At 49.9% G+C, this 25,001-nt stretch overlaps 1 protein-coding gene across 2 annotated transcripts in view; it reads right to left on the reverse strand.

Moving 5' to 3' along the window:
• Positions 1-13,431, reverse strand: part of MPZL1 (myelin protein zero like 1) — a 45,473-nt gene extending 32,042 nt beyond the window's left edge. The window contains exon 1 of one of the 2 annotated variants that reach the window (XR_014022494.1): positions 13,222-13,431. Coding sequence is in view for 1 of the 2 variants with exons in the window: in XM_081297871.1 (XP_081153997.1) it covers positions 13,222-13,306 (85 nt within the window). In the remaining variant the exon portion in view is untranslated. The remainder of the gene's footprint in view (positions 1-13,221) is intronic. The other variant, XM_081297871.1, reaches the window with a different exon arrangement.
• Between the last annotated feature and the right edge of the window lie 11,570 nt (positions 13,432-25,001).

Here is a 25,001-nt window from a genome sequence, read left to right on the forward strand (position 1 = left end):
AGCACACCCCAAGATACCTCATCATGCACATGCAAATATCTCCAAATAAAATTAAAAAAAAAGAAACATGAAATCTGAAACATTTCTGGTCCCAAGCATGTCAAATCAGGGATACACCACCTCTAGTACTTAATCCATGAGCTAATTACAGGACCAAAAGGAGTTAATATTCACAAAGGACTCAGCATAGTAGCTGGTCAAGTATGAGCTCTATATACATTTTTTTTTCCAGTGCTGGGGATGGAACCCAGGGCTTGCCCTTGCGAGGCAAGCACTCCTCCATATACATTTGATAAATAAGCAGCTGTAACAACATTTAGGTCTACTTGTGAGCCAGAGTGGTTCTGGACAAAAATTAAAATGTCTATGGAATCAGATGTTGGTTTCTCCTTCCTTGTAGCCACTACTGCACCCGGGATGAGCCCAGCAGTTTTGGTTCTGTTCACTGCATGTCCAAAGGGACTCAGGAGGAGCACCTCATCTGCCTTCTGCCAGGCTGCTGCACTGGGGCCGAGTGTAAGCGCTCAGTGAGGTCTGCCTTCCTTGGAAAGGAGAGGCTGTCAGGCAATCTGTAAGGAAAACTGTTCAACACTGTCCAGTGCTGACAGGACCCAGCAGAAGAGTGCAAAGGAGACACTGTGTAAGGAACCCAGCTGATGATCCAAGTGCAAAGCTGAATCAAGGGCAAAACAGGGCAAAGCTCAGGGGACACATCACAGACACGTCACTGAAACCACCTTTCACAAATAACCCCGCCCTCAGCTGCACTGATAAACACTGGTTTGCAAACATTTTCAGTAATGTTCTCTGCCAATGTGGTGTGTGTGGCTTACCAAGGTAGGCCGACATCCTGACACGACATTTTAACAGTTGTAAAAACTGAGGTGCCTAGTCACACCTCCCTCATCTATGGCCTCACAAGAGTTGGGAGGTGAGCCACAGGATGTCCCTTGATAGCAGGAACAACACTTTTCTTAGAGAGTGATTTGGGGCTTGCTCTAGAATAAAGTACAAAGGACGGGTCATACCCAAACTCTGGAACACAGAGCAAGACAATATGACTTTAGCCCTAACATTTCCCAAGGCACTTGCTACGGATCACCCAACCAGTCTATTGCCACATAATTTGCAGAGCCCAAGCCACAAGGGGAAAAGTACTTGGTACCCCAGTGAGGAGGGTAAGAGGATCCTGCAGAGTTGGCCACTGACTTGCTGTGTACTCCAGGGCACACCCTGACCCTGACCTTCCCAAGCCCCTGCTGGGCCTGTGCTAAATCCAGAGGGGCAAAGGGCAAGGGCAGACGGTTGTTTTCCCTCCCCATGGACCTGATTGCTCACTAGGGGAAGGGCAGCACTCACAGGTGGGAAGGCCCAGAGAACCAAGGGGTAAAGAGTGCCAGGCCAAAACCTGTCCTGGGATGCATGGGCTTGGCAGGGGTCACAACTTTATCTGAGCTGCCACTCCAAGTTCCCGCACATACTCCACGGTCCTGTCATAGACTTCACGTGCAAAATACAAATTGAGAGATAAAATTATGCAGAATTCTAAGACAACTCCAAGTTCACTGCAGGACCCTTTTGAGTGTGAGGCTCTGTGTGACTTCTCTAGTTGCATGCTTTTGAAGCAACAGAAAACTCAGCAAAAGGGGTCCAGGTTTGTGTGCTGGCCCCTGGCCGGAGCCTCCATCACTACCAGGAACTGAGACTTTCCAGTGCCCTCTTCTCATGCACTTGTCTGGGGTGCAAGGGGAGTTCCATTCATCAGCAGGGAACGCACAGCAAACCCACCAAGAACTGGGAAGTTCTTGAACATGGGCCCAAGCTAGTATGCACCCTGGCAGTGAAAACATTAATTCTCTGCCTGTCATTTGCTGGAGTGAACATATACCAAAGACTAGAAGCACTACAGCTAGAGACTGAAAAGAAGAAACAGCCAGGAATGGCAGTCGTGCCTGTAATCCCAGTGACTCCGGAGGGCTGAGGCAGGAGGACTGCAAGTTCAAAGCCAGCCTTAGCAACTTAATGAGAGAGACTCTGAGCATCTTAGCAAGACCCTGTTTCAAAATAAAAAGGGCTCAGTGGTAAAGTGGCCCTGAGTTCAATCCCTGGTACTAAGAAACAAACAAGCTGTGTATAATCTTGCATTTAAACAATGTATACATATGCTTATGTTGGGCTCTGATAGTATGAAAGACAAGGATAATCTGATACAACTGAAGGATTTTATTCATTTATTTTGAGGACTGCAGGGTTTTAAACAAAAAAAAAAAGGGGGGGCGGGGGGATCTGACTATAAATAGTTCCTACTGCTATGCTGAAAAAGGAAGGGAGGAGATGTGAACAGAAGCAGGGGCCAGGCAGGAGGATCGCCTGAGCTGAGGAGTGTGTGGCCAGTCTAGGCAACACAGACCTGTTTCAAGAGATAAAATTAGAAGAAGCCGGAGAAGAAGCTACTACCAAGGTCCAGCGCTGAGCAGTGCAGTGGTGATCTCACTGAGGGGAAGAAGTGGCAAGAGAACTGGCGAGGCAGGGGTATCACAGGCGGACGGAAGAAGAGCCCCTGGGCTTCCAGCCTGAGCGACTGGATAAATTAAGGTGATCACAGGGCCAGAGACTTAACTGGAGAGAAGGAAAGCCATCTGCAGTTTTGGGAAGTGCTCGGTTTGAAATGTCCGTGGCACTTTGGGACATCCAAATGAGTCAAGCAGTAGGGGATGTGCGGGTGCGGAGGTCTGGGGCTCAAACCCTGGAGGCTACCAGCATGGGTGGTACAGAAAACCACAGGGGCAGGTGCCCCCACTGGGAGCGGGGACTAGGCTGGAGGCACATCCACCTGTAGAGGTCAGGGCTGGGGGATCATGGCCAAGTGGGCTGAAGGGGCTGAGAGGTCACACCAAGTAACTACACAGAAGGACCGACAGGGTTGGGCAACTTGAAGTCCACAGGTGAGTGACCCTGATAGGAGGAGCTTCAATGGAGTGGCGGGGGCAGCTGGGGGGCTGGACTGAACTGAGAGCAGGAAGGAGAGGTGCATGCCAGGCTGGAGTGCAGACACCACCTAGGGAATTCTGCTGAGGTCTAAAGCCTAGAAATGTAGCTAAGGTGGACTGTGGGACCAAAGGAGGGCTTCTTAACACTGGAAGCTCCAGCGCAAGCCCCTGCCACACCAGGGCAACCAGAGGACAGGCCATGCAGAGCCCTGAGGAGGGCGACAGGCCTCCCGTAACCAGAGAGCACAGCAAGGGGACAGGAGTGCCTGGCAGTGATCGGAACACAGAACACGCCTAGGAACCAGGCAGGAGGCAACCAGCCAGGAGTGACTAATGCAAACAAGAAAGTGGGGAAGGACTGGAAGTCACAAGAGCTCCAGGAACCGCTGCAGTGAGACTGAGAGGAAGTGGCACTTAAGAGTGGGACGAGATTTTGAGGTTAGTGCACTTTCTGGTAATTGACGCAGATCAGAGAAGATAAGCAGGGTCAGAGAGGACCACAGAAACAGGCAGGTGCTGGGGTCAGGACTGCCTGTGTGTGACTGTGGTCAAGGGGAAGTGACAAATGAGGGGTAAAGCCAGACTAAGTGAGGTACCAACCAGTGCCCTGGCTGTGGTCCCCAGGCCACGCTGCTTGCCAGGCTCCCTGGGCTTCCTGGGGTACCACAGCACAGCCTACGGAGAACTCAGTGTTACATCTACACAAGGTAAACTACCCACCTTACAACCTTAGGCAGCTTAAACGATGACAAATTCAAAAACTTCTCCACTTAAAAACTTTTTCCTTTTTTTTTTTGGTACCAGGGATTGAACTCAGGGGCACTCAGCCACTGAGCCACATCCTCAGCCCTGTTATTTCTGTATTTTATTTAGAGACAGGGTCTCACTGAGTTGCTTAGCACCTTGCTAAATTGCTGAGGCTGGCTTTGAACTTACCATCTCTTGCCTCTGCCTCCCAAGCCACTGGGATTACAGGCGTGTGCCACCGTGCCTGACTTGGTTTTTTTTTTTTTTTTTGCCACTTAAAAATTTGTATGGAACACTATGAATACCACCAATAAATACACTCAATAAATATCTACAGAATTCCTACTATGTCCCAGACACTTTCCTAGGGATCACTGGAGGTTCATATTCTAGTGGGAAAGCCACAGAAGAATAAATATAAGAAAAATTAATAAATTCCCAGCTATAAATAGCAGAAAGCAATGTAAGTGAGCAAATAATGAGAATCGTGGCCCTTTCACTTTCTGCTATTGTTAGTGGAGGACATGCCCATGGGCTGTGCTCACACTCATCTTTGTGCACTCTGACTTCCAAGGCCAAGAACACTTGAGTCTACACCTGAGGGGGGAGGAAAACCAGGAGAGAGTGCGCTACTGTACACAAAACCAAGGAGACATGAGAAGGGGCAAAAGGCAGTGTGTGCGAGGGAGGCCGGCAGACACAGGGAGGAGGTGAGCCAAGCTGAGGGTCCCAGTCTTTCCTGGAGGAATAGGGACGAATGTGGAGCTCAGAGGAGCAGCCCAATGAAGGCTGCCCACAACAGAGGTGGAAGGGCAGATTCGAAGGGCACACAATCAGCTTTAGGGAAGCCATTTAGGAGGGGGGGTCCTGCAGTAATCTGAACTTAAAATGATTGACAGTTGTCGCAGCCCAGTGGAAAGGAAGGGTGGGCTGAGAAGTAGAGGCATGTTTGGTGGGGAGGCAGGGTGAAGGAAAGGATCCTAGGATGAACCAACACAGTCTGGGGCTCAGGTGAGCGGGGGGAGGAGGGGAGGCAGACAGACAGCAGGACAGGAGAAGGGTACCCGGGAGGGGACCAGAGGACAGCTGGGGATGGGGGAGATGTGCAGCTGAGTTTGAACACAGAGCTCTAGCTGCTCCTGGACACTCGAGCAGATTTGTGACTGTGGAGTGATGTCAGCTGGCTGAGAACCTGCACCAAGGATACATGAAGGAGTCACCATTTATTCAACAAACAGTACCTGGACGTCTGTCTCTGCCAGATGTGCCTCTAAGACAAACCTGGATGGGATCAGCGAGCCCGGCCAGAGACTGGAGAGGACCGGCTCCAGGAAAGCCAATGCTGGGGCACAGGCGGGGAGCACTTGGCAAGGCAAGGGAACAGGATCCGGGGTCAATGAGGCCAAGGAAAACAATCCAGAAACCGTGGCCTGGAGCAGGTGGGTTGGCACCACCAGGCTGCCTCTGGCAGAGTGAGAAGCAGGTGAGGGGGGCAGGAGTCAGGCCACACTTAGTGGAGCTGTCCCGAGGCCTGTGTGTTGACAGCCTGGTCCCAGCCCTTGGTACCACGGGAGGTGGTGGGACTGTCAAGCAGCAGGGCCTAGTTAGTGGGAGGAGGGGTGCCCTTGGAGGAGAGGGGGACTCAGCCCCAGTCTGCTCCCTCCCCTGGCTTCCTGGCCATCTGGGGGTGAGGGCCTCACTCCTCCTTGTGTCCCACCATGAGTCACGGTGCTGCCGCAGACCCAGAACAGCAGAGCCAAGCACCCTGGACTGCAACCTCTGAAACCCTGAGCCCAAACAAACCCCTTCCCCCATTAAGCTGATCATGTGGGGCATCTTGCCCCAGTGACTGACAGAAGGCTGTTAATAACACAAGAGGTAAACAGGAGGTGCTCAAACAGACAGCAGAGATCACCAGAAACCAACAATGGACAGCTCCACGAATGGCCTGACTTCCATCACCCATTTCTGGTATGGTGGTTAATTTTATGTCCAACGCGGCCAGGTCACAGCGCCCAGACAGCTAGCTACACATCCTTCTCAATGTTTCTGCAGGGGTGAGGGTTTGTTTGTTTGTTTTTCAGTTGTTGATAGACATTTATTTATTTATGTATGTATTTATATGCGGTGCTGAGAATCGAACCCAGTGCCTCACACGTGCCAGGAAAGTGTGCTACCACTGAGCCCCAGCCCCAGAGGTGAGTTTTGAATGAGATTTAGCAGATTATTCTCCATACTGTGGGTGGTAGGCCTCACACAGTCACTTAATCTAACAGTGTGACCTCCCCGAGTACTTCTGCTGCAGGACTGTCTTTGGCCTCTACTGCAGCTCGTCCCTGGGTCTTCAGGTGGCCAGCCTACCCCTCAGATTTCAGACTTACCAAGTCATATGAACCAATTCCTCAAAAGCTCTCCCTCATCTTACTGGGGATTAATGTCTTGTGCATGTAAACAAGCACTGACGTTGCCCTACACCCCCAGACCACCTTGGACATTTGTGAGGAACTGGCTGACCACTCCTCCTGTCACTGGACAATGGCATGTGGGGAGGGGAACCTCAGAGATTCCAATTTCCCAGCTCTAGCCCTACAATACTGACTGGAAATCTCTATCCTGTGTGTCGTCCTTAATGTTGGGAGAAAAAAAATCACACTATTAATTATGATAAAACTATCTTTTAAATGATTCCAATTACATATAACAAATCCCCAGATTCCTATGTGGAATATCAGACTCCTAGTATTGCAAGTTCAAAACTGTTCTGCTGGTTGCAGCAGGACACTGACACTTTAAGCTGTGGATTTCACACTGCCCCAGAATTTTACCAGGCACAAGGCACAGGATAAAGAATGCAGATGGAGGGCTGGGGATGTGGCTTAAGTGGTAGCGCGCTCGCCTGGCATGCGCGGGGCACTGGGTTCGGTCCTCAGCACCACATAAAAACTAAATAAAGATGTGTCCACCAAAAACTAAAAAGTAAATATTTAAAAATTCTCTCTCTCTCTAAAAAAAAAAAAAAAAAAAAAAAAGAGAAAGAGAGAGAGAATGCAGATAGAGCTTCTAACCAGTCAGTTAAACCTAGGACTGGGTACAATGTATCACCATTGCTAAAAATCTCTCAAACTACAAGCCTGACAACAGATCAGAATATTGATCTATTGTCATAATGTAACAATTTTGGAAGTGCTTCTGAGTTTGGCTAAAAAAAAAGAACACATTACTGAAGGAGAATTTATTAATGAAATCATCTTGGATAAAGGTCTAACAGGGCCAAGGGAAATGTTTAAGTGAATAAAAAACCACAGCAGTCACATAGATCTAAAAAGACAAAAAAAAAAAAAAAAAAAAAAAGGTTTAGAGGCAAAAACATAAAAGTACCAGGAGGAAATCATCGCCCCTCAATTTAGGCATGTGGCCTCACAACCAGTTGACCTCTGCCGCTCATATGCTCAAAATTCCAAGGACTTTTTTCTAGACTCAGGAGCATTGTTCATGCCAAGCATTTGGCAAAGTAATTTCTCATCAGCCTTAAGGATCAAGAGTCAGAGCCATACGATGCTTGAGCACACAGGGAGATGCTTCCCATTTTCCCAAGAACCAACAAGGAGGTGTGGGAGGTGAAGAATAAACGAATCTATAAAGAATTCTATACCAGAGCAAGGCATTTTATTCTCACTTTTAAAATGACATCAAGGGTCTTAGCAAGATTAAAATATTTCCAAGACTGAAACACAGGTGAAATGCATGTCCTACGTAGAGAATTCAAATTCATAGGTAACAGACACAACTTAATAAAAACTCTTGGGCTCCAGTTCGAAGGCTCTAACCACCCAGATGTATCTGGTGGCTGAACTAAACTAGCCTCAGTGAGGATGGAAAGATCAGAAACACAGGGTGTGGTGCGGCGGGCCTATAATCCCAGTTGCTCAGGAGGCTGAGGCAGGAGGATTGCCAGTTCAAGGTCAGCCTCAGCAACTAAGCAAGACCCTGTCTCAAAATTTAAAAAAAAAAAAAAAAAAAAAAATTAAAAAAGGGCTGGGGATATGGCTCAGTGGTTAAGTGCCCCTGGGTTCAATCTCTGATACAAAAACAAAGAAACCATTTTAAGCCACATAAGTGCTCTCCATTTTTTAAAAGTACTACAAATTTTCATAGTAGATGGATCATTTCCTTAAAAGTGATGTACTGTCCTTTAATATTCTTGACTTAGAGTCATTATTTACTTGAGTACAGGTATCCTATCTGAGGCCACCACTAGAACATAGGCTCCCTAGTATTCTGTGCCCAGTAGCTACTTATTTAGTTGAATAAGTAAATAAAGAGGTTGTGAAAATAAATTTACATTTTATGGGGCTGGGATTGTGGCTCAGCGGTAGAGTGATCACCTAGCACAGCACTCGCCTAGCACTCGCCCAGCATGGGCGAGACCCGGTTTGATCCTCAACACCACATAAAAAAATAAAGGCATTGTGTTGTGTCCATCTACACCTAAAAAGTAAATTATTTTTTTAATTTACATTTTATGAACTTCTACATGTAGCTGTCTTTATTTGTCTTTAGTTCCTCTTTTCTGGCAGCATTTGAGCTTAGTGAATATCCAGGAGTTGAAGTAAAATACTAGTAGTAAAAAAAAAAAAAAATAAAAGTATATATATATATATACACACACACACACACACACACACACACACACACACACATATATCTCACAAATATATATGCACATATAAAATGTGATATATGTATGTGTATATATATATGTATTGTATATATGTGTATATATATATAGAGAGAGAGAGAGAAAGAGAAAGAGAGAGACTGTGTGTGAGAGTGTGTATGTGAATGTTTTTACACTCTTTGACAAGTTTTTCTTTTGGGCAGTGCTGGAGAGTCAGCCCAGTATCTCTTGCATGATAGGCAAGTGCCCTACCATTGAGGGGCACTACCTCAGCCCCTTCAAGTCTTTATTTTACTATCACAATCAGTAAATAAGTAAAAGGCTAAGGAAATGGTTACAAGATTTGGAGCCTTTCAACTGCAGAGGTACAGTCGAAGTCTAAATTTGGTTAAGAAGCATCAAAAAACAAAAATATAAAACAAGTACAACAACAACAAAAAACATTACTTTTAATATATATTAATTTCAAAATCATGGCAGTTAGTCTATGAATGTCAACTTGTTCTTAAATCTCTGAAGAAATATAAAATGGTAATTAAAGAGTGAAAATAAATTATGCCTGTAATCCCAGTGACTCAGGTGGCTAGGCCGGAAGATGGCAGTTTCAACACCAGCCTGGGCAACTTCATGAGACCCTGTCTCAAAATTTAAAAGGCTGGAGATGTGGCTCAGTGGCAGAGCATTCCTGGGTCCAATCCCTGGTACAAAAAGAAAAAAGACTCTGCATGAAATCACACTTGGAAAAAACTCTTCCAACAAACATTTGCTGAGGACTTACTATGTGCCAAACCAATTCTAACCGCGTTGCAAACAACTGACAATCTGTCAGGCCATGTCTATGCCTCACAGACATTTTACACTTATTACCATTTATTATACCCACTATGATAAGGATATTGTCTATAAATAAAAAAAAACATATCAACTTCTGATGGAAAAAAAAGGAGAAAAATCAAATAGTTAGAAGTCAATAGTTAAACATCATAATAAAACAGTAAACTAAAAGGGCTAGCAAATAGTACGCTCCTGGGATAGGTGGTCCTGAAGTGATACCCGGTGACCTCCATGTGAAAAGGAGCTAGCCCGGGGCAGTTGGGGAAAGTCAAGGAGCACTAAGATGGCAAAACGGCTTGAGTACAGTGAACCAAGGGGCAAGTGGCACAAGCTGAAGTCACAAAGTGGCAGAAACTAGATCTCACAGATCTCTGAGGGCCATGTAGGAACGTCTGAATTTCATCCACGGGCAATGGGGAGCCATTTGGAATTTTAAATAAGCAAGCAATGATCTGATTTGCATTTTAATAAAATTCATTTTTGTAACTGGACAAAAGTGGATTGAGGAGGAACTGGGGAGGCCCAGGTTATCCCAGTGAAACAGGTAAGAAACAGTGACTTTGCTTGGAGTGCCAGGAGTTGGGGGTGGGAGTAACTCCAGATGCCCTTTGGAGATGGGAGAACTGACTGGATGTGGGGAAAGGAAAGGTGGAAAGAATCAAGGTGGAGCCTGGGTTTCTGGGCTTGAGCAACTGGATGGAGAGCAGAGCTATTTACTGAAATGGGTGGTGCAAAAACAGACAGATTCTTCACCTACTGTGCGCTCATTCCTACCTGGTGATTACCCAAATGCCAAATCCGGTGAGTCCATGTCACATCCACTCTCCTCCTCCGGCCAGTGCCCTACCCTCAATGCTGCTTTCTCTCCTGGTGTCTGACACCAGCTCCTTCAGTGCTCCTCTTCCTCAGAGCCTCTTTCCCAGGTTCTCCTGAGCCCTGGACTACTCTTGGGCCTCCCTATCTCCTTCAGTGCATTCTCCCTGGATGACCTTGTCCAATCAACCCAAGTTTTAACTGTTGGTCACACAAACCTTGCAAATCTGTAGTTCCAACCTGAGCTTTCTCCTCACTTCCGGAACCATCTACCCTACTGTCTCCCACATCCACACTTGGACAATTCACCAGCATTTCAGACTGAACATACCCATGTACCCCCAGGGCTGCCTTCTCCCAACATTCCTATTTTTCTATCTCATATCCTTCATTTGTGAAAAGTATCCCTTCCTAAATCAGATCCAGCCTCCAAGCCCAAAACCTATGGTTCATGTTATCCACCTCCCAATTCAAGTCCACACCAAATCAATGTCCTATCAAATTCACTTCCTCACTAGCTCATCCGTGTGTCCTCTCCTCATATCCCCTGCCTTTCATCTGGGTCTCCATCCTCCTCCCCTGGGTTATTAGGCCAGCCCTCTGGTTTCTCTGCCTCACACCATCTAATGGTCCTTCATGGATTTGGGAGTGGCAGGTGAGGTTCCTGGTGAGCTGGGCCTCTGGCTGGGTCTCCCACCTCAGCCTCCCAGCACACTGAACTACCCACAGGTTAACTCACTATTCAGGTGCAGTTTCCTCAGAAGCCTACGCAGTTTAAAGAACTCTTCCTCCAGTCTGAATTTCAGTCTGAAGTAATGGCCCTCCTTCAAGTTCCCACTGCACACCTGTTTCAAAAGACGTCTTACAGTACCTATACAGTATTTCTCCCACAGAACTGTGCGTTACTACAACCAGACGGTCCTTCCTTGAATAGTTAGGTCCTTAACAATGAAAAGCTGCTTAATAAAATGTTTGCTGAGGAACTCTATAGATCAAACTTAAGAAACATCTTCTGGGGCTGGGGATGTGGCTCAAGCGGTAGCGCGCTCGCCTGGCATGCGTGCAGCCCGGGTTCGATCCTCAGCACCACATACCAACAAAGATGTTGTGTCCGCCGAGAACTAAAAAATAAATATTAAAAATTCTCTTTCTCTCCTAACTCTCTCCTCTCTCACTCTCTCTTTAAAAAAAAAAAAAAAAAAAAAAAAAAAAAAAAAAAAAAAGAAACATCTTCTGGCCAACCTCAGGGACGCATGCCTGTCCCCCCAGCTACTGGACAGGCTGAGGCAAAAGGATCACTTGAGCCCAGGGTTCAAGGCCAGCCAGGGCAACCTAGTGAGAATCTAGCTCCGAAGGGGAAAAAAGAATATTAGCCTTCCAGTGAGAGAGGAACTGTTTTGTGCAACATCCACAACCAAAATAAGTAAAATAAAATAAAATAAATGATTTGGCAAGAAGAAACATTCAACATTTTCTAAAATTAACCAGCAACAGTAGCTGCTTTCCACATACTGGCATTCATCTCTCATAACTTAAGAGGTATGTCCAGTGTATAGATGGCTATTATTCTGGTGATCTTTTCAACACTCTGTTTTCCAGTTGTGCCTTAAAAAAAAAAAAAAAACAAAAAAACTCTTAATTGGCTTTATGTCTTACTCTAGAATTGGGCAACACTTCATTCCAGGTGTTCTCCAGTTCTGCTATTTTCATTACCCTGCATTTAACAGAGATTGCGGTAAGTGCTTCCATGTTGTCTGATTTCTCATGCAAAATGATTCTGTCTGAAACACACAGATTTCTGATAGGCCTCAGTCTTAAGCTACTTTCTACTAGTCTACTTGATTAACCACCACCATCACATACATCTCTCACACACCAAACTTTAATCTTTCCTTTTTCATCAGAAGAGATAACACAGAAGACTCATGTCTTCTATATACAACAGGCATCTTCACCTGTCAATCCCTGCTGGGTAGAGGCTTTCACATTTACACTTTACAGCCCCTGGAGACAGTGGTTAAAAGGAACATTTGGCAATCCAGAAGAATTCCATCTATTTTCCCAGGTTCCAAAGATTCCACTAAGGACTCTTTCATGAGACACATCACTGGTAAGCTCTGATATTCAGATTTTGTGATGCAACTGATATTTTACAAAACAGAAGAAACGAAAAGATCTGTGGTTTCTTAGCAGTTGGCCGTCTTCATAAACATTACTTCACCAAATTATGAGACAGCAACAAGTACTTTGCTTTGAACAACAACACAGGAAAAGTCCTGTGGCAGACACTACTTAAGATATCCATAAAACAACTCATCCAGTTCACTTAAATTGAGACTGAGGCTAACCCTAAACCTGAGTCAGGATATTTAGTGACACAAAAAAGTTTTTTGTTTTGTTTTGGTACTGGGGATTGAACTTAGGGGAACTCGCCCACTGAGCCACATCCCTAGCCCTGTTTTGTATTTTATTTAGAGACAGGGTTTCACTGAGTTGCTTAGCACCTCGCCATTAAAAAGAGCTTAAAAAAAAAAGTACGCATTTTTAACTGCTCAAATTATGGTGACTATTTCTGGAATTATTGTGGATTTGACCAAATTGTTTTAAGCCAGGTCATCTCACTGGTATTTAGGGCCCTTTGCATTCAAGTCCAGAAGTAATGTAAATTTCTTCTTCTGCTTTGCAGATGAGACAATGCGCATAGAGGGCTCTTCTACCACTGAGTCTTAAGAGTGGATCTGAGTGCCCTGGAAATAGACCTTACGAGGTAAAACAAAACACTGGCTCAAAACAAGGAAGCGAACCAACAAAAGGCCCCACAGATGGAAAACCTGCCACCTTCCGCCACCTCCCAAAGGTGGAGCCGGCCAGGAGCCGGGTTCCCGAGCGCGCTCCCGGGAGGGCCTGGTATGGAGAGTCCGGACTTAGGTGGAGGCCCTGTGGCGCGGGCACCAGGACCCTCGACCCCGGAGGCTGCAAGGTGGGCAGCGACCCTCCTGCGCCCCCAGGCCCTGCGGAGAGGGGCTCCGCGCCGCCCCGCAGCCCTCCGGCTGCGCCCCCTCCGGCCTCGGCGCCCGGAGCGCGCACAGGGCCGGCGACCCCCGTAACCCCCGTGACCCGCGCGTGCCGGCCCGCACCCCGGTCCGCGGCACCACTCACACAGCACGAGCGCCGCGGCCAGCACCGGCCACGGCCAGAGCCTGTGGCCTGCGGCTGCCTTCCCTGCCCCGGCGGGCGCTGCCATGGTCCTGCTGCTGCAGCCGTCGCCGCGCGCTGGACCCACTCCCACTGCGGCTGACTCGCAGCCGCCGCACGGTGCCTCCACGCCGCCGCTCCCGCCGCGGCCCGGGCGGCTGCCAGCCTCCCCGCGCAGGCCCCGCCCCGCCGCCCGCTCACTGGCCCGCCGGCGCCCCTCGCGGCTCGCGATTGGGCAACCCGCCCGCCCGTCATCCCCTCCCGCCGGGAGGCCCCGCCCCCGTCCCACCCAGGCGCCTGGGCCCGGAGCCAGGCCCGGGTGCAGCGCCGCCGCCGAGCGTTCCCCTGCCTGCGTGGCCGGCCCAGCGCCCCATTGTCCCCGGCGCCGTGGAGCTTCGCCCGGGCCGACCGCGCCGTTTCAGCCCTGCTCGGCTTTTCCTGGCCTCGCTCGGGAGAAGGAAGGAGTTCATCTAGCTAAAAAAAAGGGAAAGAGAGAAAGGATGAGCTGAGAGCGCGGTGGGGAGAGACTCCAGGTCCAGGCCTGGACCGGGCGCTCCTGATCTGCCCTCCCCAGCCCTGTCCCCAGGCTGTCCTTTGCCTGGACTGGATGATTTATGTGCTGCACTTGAGAGATCTGCCAGCTTGGAAAGAAGTCCCCATCTTGTCCCACCTCCCTGGAGCCTGTCCTCGGCCCTTTGGTGGCCGGGCAGGGTGGGAACTGGGACTCTCCCACCTCCCGGACCACGCGGGCCGTGCCTTGTGTTTGCTGTACTTGTGCACGTCTACTCCCAGTGACACCGAGCCTGTCCCCCACTCGCTGGGGTGTGCAGGGCCTATTTAAAAAGGGGGGAGGGAGCAGGGGGCCGTAGCTATCCCTGTCTCCCAGGAAGTGAGAGCGTGCGCCTCTAGGTGCCACAGGCTTCCTTTGTTCCCCTGTTCTTCCCTGTCTCTCTCCTTCCTGCTAGTGACTGGGCCAGGAGATGCTCGCAGGGAGGGCCCCAAGGTGAGAAGAGAGGGGCTGGAGGGGCCTGGTGGAGTGATCTGGGCCGGAAGGCGGGTAATTAACAACTTCCTGTAGGAGGGGACAATCCCCAGGACAGGTCATCTTAGCCGCTGGTCGGACCCGAGGCAGGTTTTCTTGTTAAGGTGGCAAGAAGGGCTCTGAGGGAATTAACATCTCAGTCCTCCCCATTCTCCGATCCCCACCCTTGCCTATCTGCCTGGCTTCAGAGGGGGCTCTGTCTGAACCGCCCTTGAAGGTGGAGAATGGACCCTCTGGGAGGCCTCAGGGGGCTAGGAAAGAGCAGGGGAGGAGTGGCGAAAGACCCCAAATGCGACCTCTCACTTGGGAGTTTTGTCTAGAGTCAGTCTCTGCTGGTTTTCCTACTCCAGCAAACTCATAATTTCTTATCATTAATGAGAGAAAACTAAGACCTCAACCCAACCATTCTGTCCAGTTTCTCAGCAAGGTCCTTCTGAAGTGTGTCTGGAGTGAAGCAGAAAGAACACAAACGCATGAATTCAACAGAGGACGTGGAACGCCTGGTCATGGCTCTGACCAGTGTGCAGTCTACCAGTGCCCTTGGTTTCCTTAAAATGCTCAAAGAGAAGGAGAAATAAAGGGGGAAAGCAAGGCCAAAGGCCCTCCAAGGACCCACACGGTCCTCCAGGACCCAGTGCTGTGGGAGCTGTGCGCAGGCTGTGGTGAACTCTAACATGCCCAGACCTCCCTCTGCTTGGGAAGCTGGCCCAAGAGGAGTCTGGGGAAGACTCACAGCAGTGTCACATTTGAGGTGACATTTAATGAGAGTATTAGACATGGAAAATGACAACCCCCAAAAGTAGGGGGCCCTGGGATGAGAGAGTGAGAAGGAAAGCTGAACTTTGAGAGCACTGATCCTTTCCCAGGGATAGAACAAACCCTGAGGAAGAGGTGCCCATCAACCCTAGAAAGCAGCGTCTGGGAAGAGGCGGAAGCATTAACCCTTCTAAAAATAAATCCTTTCCAGATAATAATCACTGACCCCAGGCCCTCCTTCAGGTCCAGTACAATAAATTCCAGAAACTGACTACTGACCCTAGACTCCCTCCCATTTCAAACAAACCCTAAATTCCTAAGCACTAAAACTGACTCCTTCACTGATTGATAGAGCAAGCTCCAAATTTCTGGGTGCCCAGAGAAAATTGATATGCTCACCAGACCACCTCTCAGAATAACCTGTATAGGCCCAGGCCCCTTCTTTGTTTGGGGGCTCATTTTCCACCAGGAAAGTGGGTCCCACCACAGCTCATTTCATTCCTGCATCCCCTGCTTCTGTGTGAAATTTCCTTTCTGAATGAAGTGCTGAGCAGATTTGTGAAGTTTGCGTTCATCCTGGTCTTTTTGTGCTAATAGATAGAGGTTCACCAGGGAAACAGGGAAAGCAAACTCAGAGAACAGGGCGAGAGACAGGAGGTTGTCCACTGTTATGTGTCACCAGACTTCTTTTCCCTCAGTGCAGCCGGTAGAGCATTCCTCAACATGCCCTTTCCTGTGCCACAAGACCTGACTCAGGAAGAACACACTCTGTAGTCACCTACAGACATTACAGACATTCTGCCCACCCAGAGATGGACACTTCCCACTGTAAATGGGCAGTGGACATTCTGAGTTTTGTTAGTCAGCTTCCTGCATCTTTGGGGGGACAAATGGAACACACTAGTATTAGCCTGTGGAGTAAAAGACAAACTCCTTTCAATCACAAGAGAGAAGAACAAAGGGGGAAAAAAACCTACAAGGATAATAACTGTTCTAGATTCCCGTGGGGAAGGAGAGCATCGAGCCCTCCTTGCTTGTGATCACTGGTTACTTTGCCTAAAGAGTTGCAAACCGTGGCTTCCTCGATTCAGGGAGAAGGATAAGCTCCTTTAGGTTACCAGAGCACATTTTTCCCCCCAGTTAGATTTTGGTGAATAAACTGTCCTGGCATCTAGAACTCATTAACATTTTAAAGGATATTTTTATCCTTCTTGCCTTGAGCCCTAAGAATTGAAGCCAGGGCAGTTTCAAATAAAACAAAGAAGGGTGGAGACTGAAAGTTAGAACTCCAGGCCTGCAATTTTCTGATGTCAAACCTTTGGAAGAAAGTTAACAATTCACTGTCCAGCACAAAATATACCAAATGCTTGTTGAATGAATTAACAATGAACAAACTGACAATGAGTGAATGAATGAATTGTGAAACAATCAAACGAGTGTACTTCTTGGATAGTCACCTACTTGTTGTTTCCTATCTGGTTAGTGATTTGCTAGATTGAGAATTCAGTTACAGTTTGTCAAGTTCCAAAATTTGTATTGATAAGGATTTTGAGACAAATTGCAGTCATTCAGAATTATTCACTGAGTCCCAGCTTTGCTAAAGATGTTCTACCTCAATGCAAAGTATTTAAAAATTTAAAATATAGATAAGAAGCCATTCCTTATACATTTAATGAAAGATATTGGGACAATAGGCAGCAATTATACAATTGGTTGGCAATTATACAGTAGAATTCAGTGATGGTGCCTATCCCGCCCTCTGATAAATCAAAGCAGACAAGATTCAACCCAATCATATGCCACATAAATTGTATTTGATATGCTGAAAGATATTTTTGTGGCAAGGTCAGAGTCTGAGACACAAGCAGATAGGTTCTCCAGCTGAAGAGAACAGTCCCAGTAAAAACACAGGGACGGCAGGGTGGGACTTAGAACTCTGGCATTAAAAAGTATCCGCAAGAAACCAACAATCTTACCATAAAGGGACAGAGAACGAGTGCGACCTGCGAAACTCAGTAAAGGGGAGAGTCTGGAATTTGCCACCGGGACATTGCTACCTGCTCCGTGCAATTTATTAGCCATGGATATAAATAGAATTATAGTTTTGAAATAAGAGGTCAGTATTACGTTGGTGATGACATCGTTGCTTTCTTCTGTGTCGCTTATTTTCAAAGAGTAAAAGGAAAATTAAAAAACCAGAGGGCTGTTTAAAGCAAGAAAAAAAAACCAGAGAATATAAACACGAACAACCGCTTGGGGGCGCATTAACTAAACGGCTCCACCTTCCTTTATGATGACTGAAAGCGCACAACCCCAGCGGCTCGTTGGTCTAGGGGTATGATTCTCGCTTAGGGTGCGAGAGGTCCCGGGTTCAAATCCCGGACGAGCCCCCTTTTTGCACGCCGCAGTTTAATTGACTTTTGGGGACACGGGTAAATCAACGCGGTGACTAGGAAACTCTAGAGGGACGCACTGGAACTTACAGCACGCTTCACTCTCCAACACTCTACGAGGAGTGGCGCGAAGACCTACACAGTGTGTGAGGGACACAAACCTGGCCCCGGCCCGCGGGTGCGCGGCGCCCCCCGGGGGTCCTCGGCCCGCGGGGTTCGTGCTCCCTGAGGGGCCGCCCCTGGCTCGCGGGCTCCGGAGCTGCCGCGGCCCCGAGGCCTTCCAGGTCCGCAGGAGGGCCGCGGGCAGCGGAGACGAGCGAGGCCCCGGGGCTCTAGGGCCCTGCGCTCGGCCGCACGGTTCGGGCTACCGTAGGAACTGAGCTCGCTCGATCTGACTTCGAAGACCGGGGACGGACACCGGAGCTCGGGGGACAGGAACAGTCGCCGGAATGGGCTGTGCCAGGAAAAAAAATCCTCCTCCGATGCAGGTGTGGCTCGAGAAAAAGCCTGGGCTCGTCCGGGATTTGAACCCGGGACCTCTCGCACCCGAAGCGAGAATCATACCCCTAGACCAACGAGCCGCTCTCCGCAGCAGCGCTCCCGGCGCCGCCCTTCAGCCTTACCGCCTCGCCGCGCTTCTTGGTCCGCGATACGCGGCTCGCGGAGGCTCTCGGCTCTGGGCCTGGAGCCTTCGCACCGCGCGGGGTTGCAGCCCAGGGGCCTGAACTGCCCCGGGCTCCGCGCCGCACTGGGGAAGAGCCGGGGCTCTCGAGCGGGGCACCGCGCTGCAACCCGGGGAGGAGCTGGGGCTCCCGAGCGGGGCTCTGAGCTGCAACCCGGGGAGGAGCCGGGGCTCCCGAGCGGGGCTCTGCGCTGCACCCCGGAAAGGGGCCAGGACCTCTGGAGCCGGACTCTGCACTGCGCGCTGCACCCCGGGGAGGAGCCGGGGCTCTCGAGCGGGGCACCGCGCAGCAACCCGGGGAGGAGCCGGGACCTCTGGAGCCGGGCTCTGCGCTGCGCGCTGCACCCCGGGGAGGAGCCGGGCTCCCGAGCCGGGCTGCGGGCTGCACCCCGGGAGGAGCCGGGACCTCTGGAGCGGGGCTCCGCGCTGCGCACTGCACCACGGGGAGGAGCCGGGCTCCCGAGCGGAGCTGTGCAGCCCTGGCGGCGACTCGCCGAGGGGCTCCACTGCCGCTGCAGCCAGGTGACCCGGGCGTGAGCCAGTGCCGCAGGGCGCGTGTCGGGGAGGGTGGGAGAGCACCGTGCCTGGCTCGGAAGGGACGGAGACGAAGGAAGCGTCGGGGAAGAACCGCACAGCCCGGCCTCCCGAGGGCCACTCGGGTTCCTGCGCGCTCCCGCACTCGGCCAGCTCGGTCAACCCCGTCGGCTCTGCTGTGATTGCCCCATTTTGCAGATCAAGAAATCGAGGCCCGGGGTGTTCAGTCGGTCACTTAGGACACAGAGCTAAGAAGCAGCAGCGGCAGCGGTGAGCTCCTGAGACCCGGGGAGGTGCGCGAACGTGGGCAGGGTGGCGGTTAAGGGGACAGGCGGCTGGGGAGAGGGACTGGTGGCTTGAAGGAGGGGAGCACAGGGGCCGGGTCTTTTCTCCCCCTGCGCACAAATCTGAGCCTTTGGCTGCGTCCTGCTCCCGGCTTTCTGCTCCTGCGCTCCGCGGCCGCGTGGCAGAGGCCCCTCATTTCTGAAGCCCTCTTCCACCGTGGACTACCTTTCATTCAGGTATGGGATCCATTGCCCTGTCGCCTGAGGGTCCAGATGGTGTGTTTGCCCTGTCACTTCTGTGGGGGTGGGGTACTTGGGATTGAACCCAGGGCCACTTTATCACTGAGCCACAACCCCAGCCCTATTTTATTTTGAGGCAGGGTCTTGTAAGTGGCTTAGGCCTTACTTAGCTGCTGGCTGGCTGGCCTCCAATTTGCCATCCTCCTGCTTCAGCCTCCGGAATCGCTGCCCTCTCACCTTTTGACCGGGAGCTCCCTTCCTCTTCCTTTCCTCCTTCTCCCTCCCTCTCTTGATGCCGAGGGCTCTTGGGGCGCCACTTAATCAGGAGGTCAGAACCAGGGCTCAAGCCCTTGGGCGGTGTGAAAGGAGAAATACAAGTGGGGACACTGGAAATAAAGACCAAAAGGTGAGGCAGAGACCTGACGGTCCTGGTGCAGGGACTCGTCTGTTTGGAGGGCAGCGTCGTCTATGCCCTCCTTAGGCTCTGGACGCTGTCAACTCTGACCGCTCTCCTTTTTGACACCACTTTTCCTCCTCCTGCTGGACTAAGGTGTGAGAGCTGGGTATTGTCCCCACTGATTCAGGGATGCGTGAGTGTGGGAGAGGAGGAGATGTCGTCAGGGCAAGCCACGTTTCGCCTTCCCCGGGAGGTGGTGCCTCCGCCCTGCCTGATCCTCCCCTTCCACTCACCAGGGTGCACGGAGTCGGCAAAGCTGAGGCCTTTCCCACCTTTGCAGAGCGGCACTCTCCATGTTTTTTGGTGGTGGTGGCTTTCCCATCCCTTTACGGCCATTTGTAATGGCTTCCAACTCTTCCAGCAAGACAATGAGCGCCCTTTTCTTTATTCTTCTATTGTATGGTAAAAAACTGGTGTCCAAAGTTGCACTGAGATAAATTTTGCCCAATTAGCCTATTTGGGTGTAAACTTTTCCCATTTTCTGGATTATTTCCAAAGGGTATACTCTCCAAGTTGGCAGGGTCAGAGGGATGAACATTTTACACCTTGACTGCTTTTGTGAGCTTTTGTTTTTGTCCTGGCTCTTGATGCAACTCATCACCAAGGAGCTTGACTTGGCTGCTTAGCAAGTAAGGCAAAAACAGGAAGAAGAGAAGCAGAGGCCCTTGCCCGATAAGTAACTCCGCCATTCATTGAGACCCATGATCCAGTCTTCTAATTCCACTTAAGGGTTTGGGTGGCAAACAAGTTTTCGAGAATGGTGATATTGTAAAAAGAATTATTGAAGATAATGCTGACTTGGGGTCAAATGTATGAGAGGGAGCAGATGAAGTTAGGAAAGAGTCGCGGCAGGAGGGTGACAAGGTAGAAGCCAGCCTTTGAAATTTAGCAAGACTCTCAAAAACCAACAGAGAGAATGGATGGGGATAGAGCCCAGTGGTGGACGCCAGTTTAACCCCCAGTACAGGCAGGAGGGGAGGGTGATAAGAATGACTCTGGATGGTGTACTGAAACTCAGAATGTTAAATCATTTGTTTGGGGGAATTAGTGAACTTTATAACTAATGTTTGCTCACCACTGAGTTCTGACCCAGCTTAAGTTTAAGTGGCGCTGACTTGGCCTACCTTGGAATTTAAGGGTGCGATGGTGCACACCTGTAATCCCAGCAGCTCAGGAGGCTGAGTAAGGAGGATTGCAAATTCAAAGCCAGCCTCAACAAAAGTGAGGCCCAAAACAACTCAGTGAGACCCTGTCTCTAAATACAAAAAAGGCCCGGGGATGTGGCTCAGTGCCCCTGAGTTCAATCCCCAGTACTAAGAAAAAGGGAGGTGCTGCTGGGGATATGGTCAGTCGTAAGCACCCCTGGGTTCAGTCCACAGTACTAAAAACAAAAACAAGCCATCGATAAGTGTGATAGCTACTTCTACAAGTCCACCCACTATATATATATATATATATATATATATATATATATATATATATATATGATATTATTTGTTTATTTACTTATTTTGTTTTTTGTGTCTTCATACATGTACTTTGGATAATAATATCCATCACATTCCACCATTATTTCTAACCCCTGCCCCCTCCGTTCTCCTCCTACCCCTCTGCCCTATCTGGAGTTCGTATATTCCTCCCATGCTCCCCCTCCCTACCCCACTATGAATCAGTCCCCTTATATTAAAGAAAACATTCGTCATTTGGTTTTTTTGGGATTGGCTAACTTCACTTAGCATTATTTTCTCTAACTCCATCAATTTACCTGCAAATGCCATGATTTTATTCTCTTTTATTGCTGAGTAATATTCCATTGTGTGTATATGCCACATTTTATTTTACCCATTCATCTACTGAAGGGCATCTAGGTTGGTTTCACAGTTTAGCTGTTGTGAATTTTTTGCTATAAACATTCAGGTGGCTGTGTCCCTGTAGTACGCTGCTTTTAAGTCCTTTGGGTATAGACTGAGGAGAGGGATAGCTGGGTCAAATGGTGGTTCCATTCCCAGTTTTCCAAGGAATCTCTACTGCTGGGTTTCTGTTCTCTCGACTAAAAGGCTCAGGGTTTACTCCAGTTGAACTGGGCTAACTGGGCTGCACAAAATAACCACACAAGAGACACAAATACCTTTTTCTTTGGGGTCGCTGTGATGGCTCCTCTGACCTTAAGGGTCCACAGGAAGAGAGAGAGAGAGAGAGAGAGAGAGAGAGAGAGAGAGAGCATGCGCTGACCCCTTTTATTGAGGAGAAGCTACTCAAATGAGGCCAGGGGTCAGGTTTCAGGGGGCTGAGTCTATCTTCATGATGTCCACTGTCAGCAGGTTGACTGACACCTGGGTAGGCCACACCCCAGGGAACAGTAAGAGAAGGGGACACACACAAGGCACTTCCATGGAAGATTCTATCCTAAACAGGGCAAGGGGTGATATTACAAAGGAACAGGTGAGCGTAGCTCCACCCACGGGGCTGTAGGAAGACACACCCGTGCACGAGACACCGACCCCCGAACCCAAGAAGGGTGGGGAAAGCTCTGCCACTTTTCTGTGACTGAGCGCCACAGCACCCAGCCGGGAGTGTGACCCAGTCACGGGCAAGGTTGGTCTCCCACACTCTACAGCTTTCCATATTGGCTGCACCAATTTGCAGTCCCACCGGCAGTGAATGAGTGAGCCTTTCTCCCCATATGCTTGCCAACACTCACTGTTGCCTGTATTCTTGAGCATTGCCATTCTGACAGGAGTGAGATGAAATCTTAGTTTTGATTTGCATTTCTCTAATTGCTAGAGATGATGAGCATTTTTTCATGTGTGTCGATTGGTTGTCTATCCTCTTCTGAGAAGTGTCTGTTCAGGAGACTCGTACAGCACAAGAATTAAAATCAAGAATCAGTAAATGGGATGGACTCAAACTAAAAAGCTCCTTCTCAGCAAAAGAAGCACTCTGTGAGGTGAACAGAGCCTGCATCCGGGAGCAAACCTTTACCCCTCACATGAGCTAGAGCACTAATCTCTAGGGTACATAAAGAACTCAAAAAGCTAAACACCAAAAAAACAAATAACCCAAGATCATAACTGGGCCAAGGACCTGAACGGTCCACCACTTTCAAGTAATCTTCCTACATTTCCTACATTTCTAGGTAAAACCACACAGTGCAGGGCACTTACCAGGGCACCCGCTGGGATACAGGGCGCTGCCGCTTTTACCAGCATCCTGTTTCCCTTTCTTCGTCTGGGCCAGAGCCAGGGCCCTCCAGCTCCTTTGGACACACCTGCTGTCCTGTCCTGCTGTCCCGCTGTCCCGCTGTCCCGGAGCAGGAGGGCCTGAGGAGCCTTCTGCTCGCTCAGAGGGGCGTGGTTTGGCTCGCTGCAAGGCCTGTCACTCCTTCATCACGGCCTCTCCCCTGAGGGTCTCAGAGAGCCACAGCTTCCTGCCCCAGTGGACCACAGTGGGCCTCCCTGGAGTTCCACCGCTCTCCTGGGACTCAGGGCAGAGCTGGGATAATGGCCTCTCTTCAGCCTCCTCCGTGGTCAGGAGACCAGGGCCACCCTGGAGCCAGGGTCATGCGGGAGGTGGGGGGGCATAGGGAGTCAGAGAAGTGGTGTCTTGGCCAAGACTTCTGTGCCCTGTGCTCTTCCCTTTTAACCCTTTTGGGAAGGATCTCAACAACCAACCCGCACCATGGGGAGAATGACACAGGAGGTGCAAAACATGATCTCTCTCTGGAATGTTTGCCTTTTGACTGGGAAGGCGGACACCAAGGGAGTCAGTTGCTAACTTTGACATTTTACACAACTGGATGAGACAAGGGAGGGGTGGGAGGCCACGATGTTGAAGACCATCCCCTTCGATCATTCATTATCTGGCAACTATTTACTGAGTAGCTACTATGTAAGCGGCCTGGACACAGTGACAGCAGTAGTGGTGACGTCTTGGACCTCCTGGGGCTCAGGTGCACTCTGGACACGTGACACTTTATTGCACAGAACAACAAGGCTGATTTCCTTGGTGACTTGTGAAACCTAGTCCCCATTTCATTTGAGCAGCATTTGATTTTTCCCGGTGCCTGCGACGTCTTCATGAGCCAACTGATCATACTTTCGTGAGACATTCTGTCCATGTTATTTTTACCTGGTTCACAGAGCACAAAGTTCACTAGAACTAAGCAAAATTTAATTTTGAAGCCAACAATGGAAGAGTGTTGTGGGTGCTGCTCAGTTGGGGACAGTCGCTTTCCACCTGCCCCGTGTGGTGTCCTTTGGTAACAGCGCTTTGAGAACCACCTGGTCCTGGTCACAGTCCATGCAGATGAGCAGGATTCACTCACCGTGGCTGCAGGAGCGGACACTGCATCTGGCCTCTCCTTGGTCATAGGGTGGTTCAGGTGCAGGCACGCAGGCGCTGCTGCCCGTGGGAGGCCTCTCTAGTCCCTGGAGCCAATGGACCCTTCCCTGGGGTCTGCAGGCTGGGAGGAGGCTGCCTAAGGATATGGCCCACTGTGTGAGTCAGCTTTTCGTCTCTGAGACCAAAATACTTATCCAGAACATCTGAGAGGAGGAAATGTGTGTTTGGCTCGCGGTTTCAGAGGTCTCGGTCCACGGTCAGCTGGCTCCATTGCAGAGACATCGTGGTGCAGGGGCACGTGGAGGAAAGCTGCCCAGGAGCAGAGGGAGGGGAGGGGGCTGGGACTGGATCAGCCCCAGTGACCAACTTCCTCCAACTGGGCCCACCTCCGGTAATCCACTCAGCCACCGCTGAGGAGGGCAGCGCCAGGATCACGTCCTGGGATCACGTGCTGGGGACAGTGTTGCCAACTTGCGAGCTCGCAGGGAAATTCCAGATCCAAGCCATAGCCCCCCAGAGGGGGAAGCAGGGCCCCAAGTGAGATCCCTGAGTTACTCGAGCACCTGTTCCACCTGCGTGTGACCAGCAGAGAGGTGTTGAGGGGCTGGGAGCGAGCTCTGCCTTCCTCTGCCCATCTGAGTTGGGCTCCTGTCACCAGCAGTGTCCTCACTCATTCGATGGCATCGAACTTTTTTTTTTTTTTTAAAGAGTGAGGGGGAGGTGGGGGGGGGAGAGAGAGAGAGAGAGAATTTTTAATATTTATTTTTTAGTTTTCGGTGGACACAACATCTTTGTTGGTATGTGGTGCTGAGGATCGAACCCGGGTCGCACGCATGGTCGCACACATGCCAGACGAGCACGCTACCGCTTGAGCCACATCTCCAGCCCGGCATCAAACTTTCACCAGAACAAAAGAGTCCCATTGAAAGAATCAACTGCTTTCCTTTCCACTCAGTTATTCCTTTATTTGACATGTATTAACTGAGCATCAGCTGGCCAGTCCTGGTCCAAATCC

Source organism: Spermophilus citellus (genome assembly GCF_964194105.1).
Source record: "Spermophilus citellus genome assembly, chromosome: 6".
NCBI classification, from domain to species: Eukaryota; Metazoa; Chordata; class Mammalia; order Rodentia; family Sciuridae; genus Spermophilus; species Spermophilus citellus.